Raw genomic sequence first — 10,570 nt, 5'->3', positions numbered from 1 at the left:
ATATGTTTTTTGTGTCTTTTTTAAATGATTTTTATGGATATATGAGAACATCCTAGATGTTCTGGGTATGAAGTAGCGTCCAGAAATGTGGACGCGTCCATGAAACACTCCTACGCACCTGTGCCTTTTAACCAGATTTTATTAATTTTCTTGAAGTTTTAGGTAATTATGACAACGTGTTACCAACCAACCAAACGCTGACCCTGAAGCACAAGGGTGAAGTATATAAACCACACAGAGCTGATCGATTTCAGGGAAATCTGACAACCGTTAGTTTAATGGACACGATTAAGGCTCTGAGTCCGTTCTGATGAAAACAACTGAATCACATCAACGAGACTTGGTTTGATGAATTTCCAGACGTTCTGCCTGTGATCCCAGCGTCTCCATCAGTTCCAATTGTTTCAGGGAAATAATCTGACGGATCTGACTAAACGGTGTGAAACTCAGGTTTCAGATGTTCACGGACCACAGGGACCGGGTGCAGCCCAGCGATATTCTATCGATTTAATAACTTTCAGTGTGGCTGTTGGAGTCACACGAGGGTCGGGCGAGGTTATGAGTGATTGTTCGTGACCCTCTGAATATCATACAAATAACTGGATTAATTCGGTTTGGTTAGACTAGCCAAACGAATGGAGGGGACAGCATGAACTGCTGAAGCCACTTTCTTAGAATCCACTACAAATTGCTTTAAGCACGGTTTCTTCGTTTTGTACTTTTGGTACAAAATGGAGGACAGATAACCATTCTTTTGGTAAAACAGATGTCCATTCCTGTCGCCTCCTGAAAGTCTCCAGTCCCTACAAATCTTTAAAATGATTCTATTTTATGAAACTAAGATTTGAAGCTTCAGGCATTCGCTCCATTTCCCATCAGGCCCGTCTGCGGGAGGCGACGCTCCCTCTCGGAAAGATCCAGGAACGATGTTTTCTGCCTGTTTTTGGATGGCGAGTCCAGCGAGTGAATCATACCTGCGCCTCCCTTCCTCACCTCCCAGAAGTCAAACAAACACGTCAGCCGGCAGGTCCCTCCGCGACTCCGCCCGCCGTCCAGATGCACCCGGCTCGCTCGACCTCGATCAGCACGGCCGAGGCTGGAATCCTCCTCTCCTACCAGAGGATTCTTCGTCGTTAATCAACCTGTCATCCCGCCTCTCGTCCTTCCTGCCACTTCAGCAACACGCTCAGCGTTCCTTCGTTCATCCCGGCAGCCTCATCTGACCTGATGAGGTTGTGATTCATGACTCGAGGCCGAGCTGCGAACGACGATCTGGGACGACTCGGGTCCTAACCAGCTCAGCGGCGCCTGTTTAGATTTCTGACAACAATATCTGCAACGGTGTTGAGAATCACTCATTCGGCCTCAAATCTGCAAGAAAAAAACATCTAAAGCTGCATTCCTCACATTTCACACCAATAATTCAACTGTGTGATGACAAACTGGAGTTTCTGGTGTATTTTAGCTCCAAGTGTTACTTTTGCAAGACAGTTGTTTGAAAAAAGCATAAATTTCGCTGGAAGATCTCAGAAAGACTGTTTAGAGACAGAAGCTAACATTTCCCGGATGAAGATGTGTGGTCGAAACCAGCAGTAATGTCTTATCAACCGCATGAAAACTGGAGACAATTGGTGTCTGAATCATTTTCATGGTCCTTTGAATAAGCAGAATAAGACTTTTTGGTTGTAATAACTATGCTCATTAGACACATTGTGCGACTTTAGCTTTGGGGATGACTGAAAATGGGAAGAACCATTATTAGCCCCTGAGTTCGTTAGCTGTTTAATTGTGCGACGGATGCTACCGGTGCCTTCAGGAAGTAAATAAATGACGTGAGCAGAGAAACGGGACATTGTTCTGGGCAGAACTCATTTGTTCGAGTGGATGGAGGATGTGGACGTGGTTCGGTGCGCAGCTTTGGTCGTAGTTTTCTGCTCGATGCCTGTTGTTCTCTCTGCCTTCTGCAACACAGAAAGTCCATTTTCATTGTTGGAAAAATGTGCGAGCGGTCGCACACGGCCAGGTGTTCAGAACGGGTGGATTTACTTTATAGAAATTGTTCCTTGAACATGATATTGTTTGCAGGCTACAATCCAGTCTGAATCTTTGAACTCATGCGTGCATCCTTGATTGCAGCAGCCCGATCCCGGCCTGTTGCTTTGAAAAAAAGTTGGTCAACGTAGTCGGATTCTACAGGGTTCTTCTTTTTTTTTTAGGTAGTGTTGTGCTCAAAATCCCAGTGGAAATGTGTGGTCAGTGGTTTGTGTGTTCAGATGAAATCCACATGAAGACGAACGTCTCGGTGGACATCTGAGATGTAAACAAGTCAAGAGAAGGTTGCATGCACGCTAGCTGAATCGCTAATGCTCCGGTGGGCGACAGGGTGTTTGTTTCAGGTTCTAAAGGACTCGGCAGAATCTTCTAGCTGGAAACCAAGTGGAGAAGAATCCTGAAGAATCCTCGGACTGGTCTGCTGAGAATTCACTCAACCTCTAACTGCTCCCGGATGGACTGCATGGCAGACGTGCCTTCGCTGGTGTGTGAATGTGTGTGTGAATGGGTGAATGTGACTAACACAGCAAAATTTCCACTTAAACTCTGTTAATAAACTTGGGTGTATTGAGTAAACATGGACCAAACCATTATGAAGGAAATGTTGGGGGAGGTTGTTATTTCTCTGAAAATGGATTTCATTATTTAAATTAGGTGCAACACACAAAACAACACATGGGGGACTTCATTGTAGGATTTATCAAGATTGCATAGCCTGAATCCTTCAGAAAACATTTTAATGCTTCCTCCCTTTGAATCCTGCTTCCACAGTTACTTTTCTAAATGCATGATTGATGACTGTTTACTTGGGTTTCTGACGTTTATTTAAATACTTTTTTTTTCTTTCCTAGAACGTCGTGCACGTTGGTCAGACACCTGCTTGTTCACTGAAATGCACCATCGGATCAGGAAATCCCATTAAAGAAGACAAATACCAACATCCACGCTGCTGAAAAACAACTATAAAAGTGTCCGATCATCAGATTCTGATGTGCAGATGATGGAAATACTTTATTCACAACCAGCTGCTCGTAAAAAGTTACAACCACAGTCATAAAAACACATATTTTTACAAGTGGTGGAGTGACAATGGAGAGAACTGGGCTTTAAAGCTGTTTATGAGTCCAGTGTTTGAAGGAGCACAACTAAAGTTGCATTATAAATGTTGCTTTTACATTATTGGACTGTTGCTGTAAACTGATCGGAGTGTTTGATTTCAGTTATCCTGTTGAGTTGATTGTATGATTGTGATGAGGTATTGTTTGTATCACAGAAGGAGTGATATTTATAGTGCATACTGTGTAAAAAACACAATTTATATACATATCACAGTAGAAAATCAGCAATAATCACTTCCTAAAGAGAAGAATTAGCTGTGAAAAATGCTCTTCTATGAAGAATAAAAGTGGAGTGCAGCTCTGAGGACATTCAGCTGGATTGAACCTGTTTGTCCTTGTTCTTGTCGGCGTCTCGTTGCCTCTGAGCCAATCAGGACACTCGGTTCTGGCCACCACCCCCGACTCCAGCAGGGCCTGGATGGTCTCCTCACTGTAGGCCAAGGTGTCCCGGAGCACCTGCACCGTGTGCTGACCAATCAGAGGGGGGCGTCGGCCCGGCAGGCGAGAAGCTGCTGAACCGAACGGCTGGACCTGAAGACAAACAAACAAACAAACAAACAAACAAACAAACAAACAAACAGCTCGTATGTTCGTGGGGTTTCTGACACGGTCACAATAATATGATTCAATAACCTAAAATAATCATTCAGTTCAAAGCCAAGATTTTCAAATGTTGCACTTTTTCAAGAGATGAGAGAGAAAAATTAAAGACATATATTCAAAATCTCTGGTATTTTAAGGTTAATTTAAATGTTTCTAAGATAAAACTGGAAATCATCACGCAGAATTCTCACAAAAAAAAATCTCACAAACAAAAGACAAAAAGCTCATTGAATGTTTGTTTGAATCACTGTACCACATGCTTTTTAAAGCTGTGCACGCTCGTTAAAAAAAAAAAAAAAAAAAAAAAAAAAATGAAGAAACAATGACCGTTGACCTTGTGAGATTCTGTTTTCGGTTTATTCTTTGTCTTTTCTGTTCAGCAGCGAGCGAGGAACGACGGGAACAAAACAGTTTATTTGGGGAAACTCATAACAATCCGCTGATTTTAAAGAACAGCACTAATGAGCCGAACTCTCACAGTGTGTGTGTGTGTGTGTGTGTGTGTGTGTGTGTGTGTGGTGTTGGAGGCCACTCGTGCATCATCACAAGAGTGTGTGCGTGTGCGTTGGGGGTGTCAGGGCAAATAATTAAGGAATAAGGTTACGTAATCATTTCATTCAACCATCACATTTCTCTCTCTTCTTCTTTCTTTTTTTTGTTTTTTTACATCCAAACTGCAGAGTTTGTGTCGAACTAGAACTGGGATGGATTAATCCATTAAATCTGATTAATCACAGAAAAAAACCTACTTGAACTTAATGGTGCTTCACTTTCACACACAGAAGGTTTCTCGGTGCGCCTGAAGTTCATTACTTATAAATCCAATGATTGATTCACTGGTTTACAAACACACACACACACACACACACACACACACACACACAAGCCCTGGCTCGTCATGTTCTAGTAGAACCACCAAGAAACTAATCCTACTGGTTAATTACAGATAATCCCAATTACTGATAAGTGGTCATGGGAAGTTACAGAATACTGGTTAATGATTAGTTGGACAGTTCTGAATAGGTGTCAGTTTAGCGCCACCTGCAGGACAAAGCCCTAATTTTCTTTTTGTTCATCACGTTTCAGTCTTTCAGCTATTTTAATTATATAACATCAGCTGTGGCCTCTATTAATGGACACACACTTCTGTTACTGTTTGTTCTCAGTTATTTCCTGGCTCGAAAACAGTGTGCGTGCACGCGCACGCGCGCGTGGACACACACAAACACACACAGGAATGTCATCAACAGGGCGGCCAATGAATGTTCTGAGCAGCACGTTTTCACACTCAATTAACCTCTGAGGGACAACCGACACACACACACACATATGCACGAACGCACACACGTAGACATGCACAGTGGACAGTTTCACACAAACATCGTACACATGCGCACACAATGTGCACACTGGCATGCACTTGTGTCTGGTGTTGTTTACTAAACAGGGATGAACAGAAGAGTTCAGAGCAAGAAAAGGATATTGTTAAGGCTGTGAACACACACACACACACACACACGCACACGCACACGCACACGCACACGCACACGCACACGCACACACACACACTATGGTTTGTTGTAAATCACAAGAGGAAAGAAGATAACAGGACAAATGGAAACTCACAAGATGTCGTATTACATGGTGTGTGTGTGTGTGTGTGCGCGTGTGTGTGTGTGTGTGTGTGTGTGTGAGAGTGGGAGTGTGTGTGTGTGTGTGTGTGTCCATCAGATGGAAACCATCCGTTCCTGCTGTCAGTCACTGTCACTCTCTCTTTATGTCTTTGAATGAAACCAGAAGCTTCATAGATTCATGAAATCCAGACTTTCGTTACTCAGACTGTCAGACAGCTCAAAGAAAAAAAAAGAAAATAAAGAAGGAAAATAGAGGATTATCCATATTTTTCTTCAATGGGAACAAACTTATTAAGCTTTTACAAATCAACCAGTTCTTCTGAGACTTTCCATCCCTAAACATGTGTTCAAGTGGAAACGGAAACTTTGTTTAGGTTTGTTTACATGACAACGGTGCTCGGAGTCACTGAAGCATTCTGAACTTTTTGAAAACTCCATGGAAATGCCACTTTTCTGAAATGTTGTTAGTGTGCATGAACATCGCAGCCATGCTAAATGGAGTTTGCATGGTCAGTAGATGGACTGAAAGGTTTTCCTCCACAGTATCATGACTCTCAGTCCAGATTCTCCTGGACTTGGTAGTTTTCGAGTCGATCGTCACTGTAATAACAATCCTACTTGGTCGTCTGTCCATATGAATGACCGTGTTCTCATCGTTGTTGTTGTTTATAGTGTATTGTTGTCCTCGCATGCCTGTGTGGTTTCAAAAAGGTCACAATCTATTGAGTATTGAGTCGTTTGCCTGTTCCTGAGACTATCAGGAAGCAACTTGAAATGGAATTATACTGGTGCATATCACTGGTGACCACTAGATGTCACTGTATGACAGCAGAAAGTTGCTACAGTATTTCTGTTCTTACCGTATTTAAGTAAAATTCGGAAACAGAAAAAGATAATCGGAAAGAGTCTGTGAGAAACTTGTGAGTGACTGAAGAAAAGCAATAAAACAGATCACGTTAGGCTATAAAGGCCAAAACAAGAAAACAGATGGTTATTGAAGAGAAACCGAGGATAATCTAATGTCCAATCACTTCTGCTCATGGAAAAAATGCTTGGGACGTGTGACCATGTGTCATTTTCCACTTCAGGATGCATTTTTTGACAAATGCAACTCATGTTGTACGACATGCATTCTGGAAAATACAATATTTGAAATCATCAAGTTAATGTAAACTATTCAAGTAGTTAATAAAGGTCTACTGATCCAACCTGAGGGGGATTTGTTCCCCGACACGAAGAAAAGAATCTGGCAGGCAAACAGTTCAGTAAATCTTGGTCACCTGATTATTTTCATGGAAAAAATTTGACACTGGTTCAGAAGGCTTCATTGAGGAAACGGCCTGACGCCAAGCCGACACACACCGACCTGCCTGCTCGTTATGGATGTCTTCCTGCCGGGACCGACACACACTCGCGGGTTCGAAGACGGATTAGACTGTAAATACGCAGAGGTGGACAAACAGCTTCCTCCGAGTGGAAACACGCTGAGATCCATCAAACCCGCTGAATCCCCGCGGACGAGGCCGTGTGTGTGTGCGTGCATGCGTGTGTGTTTCTGCTGAGCTCAATCTTGTGGTTTTGATGAAAGTATTTGTTTGTGTGTCCGTGAAAAAGTTCAGACAGAGGCTCGTCCCTTCGGAGCGGCTTTCTGTGGCGTGTCGGCAGGACATCCATATAACTGCATCCCGATGAACAGAAAAAACAAACCTTCTAGGAAAAACGCCGTTTAACAAGCTGGTGTCAAACAGAGAGGGCTGAGGGTGAGGCAGAGGACAGCTGTGTGTGTGTGTGTGTGTGTGTGTGTACCAGGTACAGCGATGCGTCCCGCTGTCGGATGGTTCATCTCCTGGATAAGACCGTTGTGTTTGACCTGTAAACAAGCAGACATTGAAAACACGGCCGTCAGCGGAGGATACAGACTTCCCATTAAATCCTCACTGTTGCCTTTCATCAGTCTCATAAATATTAGAAAGCAGATCCTAACTGGACCCAGAAGGCAGGATTACACAACATCCCGTCGGCCTGTTTGTCTTTGTTTGGGCTTGAGTAAAACCAGCAAACGACCATCTCGTCATCTGGACCTTTTCTGAGATTTTCTATGACTTGCAGATATCCTCTCATTTGTCAGTACCTGTTGGTATCTGACGTGTGTTTGGTCGTGTCTGGGCACTTGTTAGTCTGATGACTATTTTGTCAATTGCTGTCATTTGTTTTTGCCTGACTGAAAGTGGTAAGAAGTTTTTAATGAAGTCCACCAAACCCAAAACCAAGACCAAGGCAAGACCAGGACTTCAAGGGCCAGAGATCCTAGAAGCCCTTGAAAATGTGGTCTTGAGACCAATCTCAAACACTGCAAGGAATAAACATGACTGTTCATTACCTTTATTAGGTGTCTCCATAAAAGAACGAAAAACCTGACAGAGAACCGACTTTGTCTTGTTGGAACCTTTCTAAACGGTTCTGTCATTTGCTTCTCTTTGTTGGTCTCTGATTTTAAACTGTTTAGTAACCTTCTTGTCTGTTCTCAAATTAATGGACCAAACATACTGAAAACCTGTTCTGATGTAGAAATGATGTACCAACCACCACAGTCTAATCCGAAGGAGAGCCCTCATTAAGCACCGAGCTTTAAACAATCCCACGTGTATTTAGGCCAGATGAAGTTGGGAAAGTTTTAGAGAGGAAAATACATCACAAGCGCTCCGAGGTGACATTTTTTTTTTTTTTTTTTGTTCCACAGTTAAATGTGTCAGCCTGGATGCTGCCGGGTGAATGTCGGGAGCAGAAAGCTAAATGTAGAGCTCCCAAAAAACATGATGGAGGATTATGTAAGGATCACAGAGTAGAATGTGGAGCATGAGGAGGTGGAGGGGACCGAGTCACTGGAGTAAACCATGCAGGGCGAGTGGGGAAACATATCAGCTTGGTCCGTACAGAGAGCTGGAGCCTGTTTGGAATGTTTCCCCTGTCTCTACACACACTCAAGGTGTATCGTCAGCGACCTCAGAACTCACTCCTTTAATCCGCCTCAATATCTTTTTCCTCCATACCTCATGATGAATTGTTCTGAAGATTTTCAAACTCCTAAATGTAGATTTATATCACTTTGTGAAGATGTTTTTAACCTTTCACATGCAATAGCAAGTCTGCACTCACATTTTATGCATCAGAAAAATCCCTTACCGGCTTAATTTGAAGAAAAAGTTAATCCGCAAGAAGAATTTTATATAATGCAACATTATGCCAACAGCATGCAGGAATTGGAATCAACCTTATATGAGGCCAAAAAATCAAACTGAAAATAAGACGTCAAATCCAATGCGAAGATTCACGATGACATCCAAAATAAACCACCAGACCTTTCAAAGCGACGTGAAACTGAACAATATCACACATAATTCACCATTTAAACACTTTTACGGCCCTGTTTGGAAAAAGGTTTAAGTGAAACGTTTCAGAAAAGTTTCACAAGCAACGTCCATTTTCACAAAAACAGCAGAAACACTGAAGAAGATGCAGTGAGCATGCCAGGCCACGGGCTGGCGCTGCTGGTTGATTTCATGATTAAATTTATGATTACAACCCAAGAAGCTACTGCATGTCAAGCAATACAAATAAGGATAAACCATTCACTTCCACTTGAATGTTTAACGTTTTGTTCAGAAATGGGTGAAAATACGTCATCATCACTACTGGAGTGACTGAATAATGTCAAAACACACAAAAAGCTACGGCTGTTTTTGACTTGATCCATGAAAAGGTCTGAAACCAGATGTTCATCACGATCAACATGCATCAGCCTCCTGAATCACAGGCCAAAGTACATTCAGTGTGAAAACCTTTACACACCCCATATTTTCACTTCCCTGGCATGCTGACCCGCAGCTGTCACCAAACACCGTCACCACCGGCCGAAACACGGCAAACGCAAACCCAGAAATTTAGAAAAACAACCGTTTTTAATGAATAAATCTCAAAATGGATCTCTGTTTGTCGGTCCTGGTTGTCCTGACCTGCAGGTCTCAGGGACCTGGAAGTTTTAACAAGTGGTGACAGATTTAGACGAGTCTTCTATCAGGGGAGATAAAGGAGGGGAAAGAGAAGAGGAGGGCTGCTGACGCGCCGCTCCTCCTCCGGTAACGAGGCCGCCGTGACGTTACAGATAAATCAATTGAGATGAGAGAATGTGATGAAACGTGGAGCGTCAAACGCTGCACAAAAACAGCTCGGTGACCTGGAAAGTGCCTTCCTCAATACATTTCTAAAGGTCGAGTTGTTCTCAGGTTAGATTTATTAGAGAGAAGTGCAGCGCTCGCAGCTGATTCACACAAAACAACAAACAAAATAGCTTCTCCAGCGTGATGCTCTCTTACTCGTGGATCTGTAGGAAATCTTGAAACCTGAAGGCCCCTAACAAAGTGCGCTGTGACTTCATTTTTCTCTGTTTAACGACTGAAATATGGCTGGAGCAAGTTGGGTGGATTATTAGAAAAAGAAATGACAAGAAACAGAACAAGTCAGTTTAAACATGCCAGAAATGAGGCTGAAATATGACAGACTGAGCCTGAGAATGTGGTCGAAACAGAGCTGAAACTGGGCAGAAACAGGGTCTAAATGTGTCATAAACAGGCTCTAAACATGAGGGACAAAGGTAAGCTGTTAGATACGGAGCCAAAACAAGGCTAAAACAAGGCTGGAACAGCAGTGAAAGATGTAGCAGGGCTGTAACTGATCAGACACGGGCCTTAAAAACGTCAGACATAGGATGTACTGCAAATATGATATAAACACGGATCAAACTTAAGAGACAAAGGGCCTAAGTAAGGTGGACACATGTAAGAAACGGGGTCATTACATGGGCTACACATGTCAGAAACAGGGCTAAAACAAATACAGGAGTACTAAGACATGTCAGAAAGGGGTGAAAACAAGGCTGGAACAGGAGTAAAAGATGTAAGAAATGGGTTGTAACATTTCAGACACAGAGCTGAAACATGCCTTAAACATGGCTTCAACATGTGAGAAACAGGGCTGAAACATGTCAGACACAGGTAAACAGGACTAAACATGTCGGAAACAGGGTTAAAAACCGAACAAAAACAGGAAATAAGCAAAGGCACACAGAGACCAAAGGCCAAAGTAAGACTAAAAAATGTCAGAAAC

General features: G+C 42.8%; 1 protein-coding gene across 1 annotated transcript in view; it reads right to left on the bottom strand.

Annotated features, from left to right (window-relative positions):
- Positions 1 to 852: 852 nt before the first annotated feature.
- The window catches only part of sugct (succinyl-CoA:glutarate-CoA transferase), a 66,195-nt gene continuing 56,477 nt past the window's right edge, over positions 853 to 10,570 (bottom strand). Inside the window, 4 exon segments of the mRNA XM_030100045.1 lie at positions 853 to 1,112; positions 3,530 to 3,657; positions 3,659 to 3,701; positions 7,214 to 7,277. Coding sequence (XP_029955905.1) covers positions 853 to 1,112; positions 3,530 to 3,657; positions 3,659 to 3,701; positions 7,214 to 7,277 — 495 coding nt within the window.

Source organism: Salarias fasciatus, chromosome 9 (assembly GCF_902148845.1).
Source record: "Salarias fasciatus chromosome 9, fSalaFa1.1, whole genome shotgun sequence".
Lineage (NCBI taxonomy): Eukaryota > Metazoa > Chordata > Actinopteri > Blenniiformes > Blenniidae > Salarias > Salarias fasciatus.
Note: the sequence above shows the minus strand (reverse complement) of the source record. Positions and strands in the feature narration are given on the sequence as shown.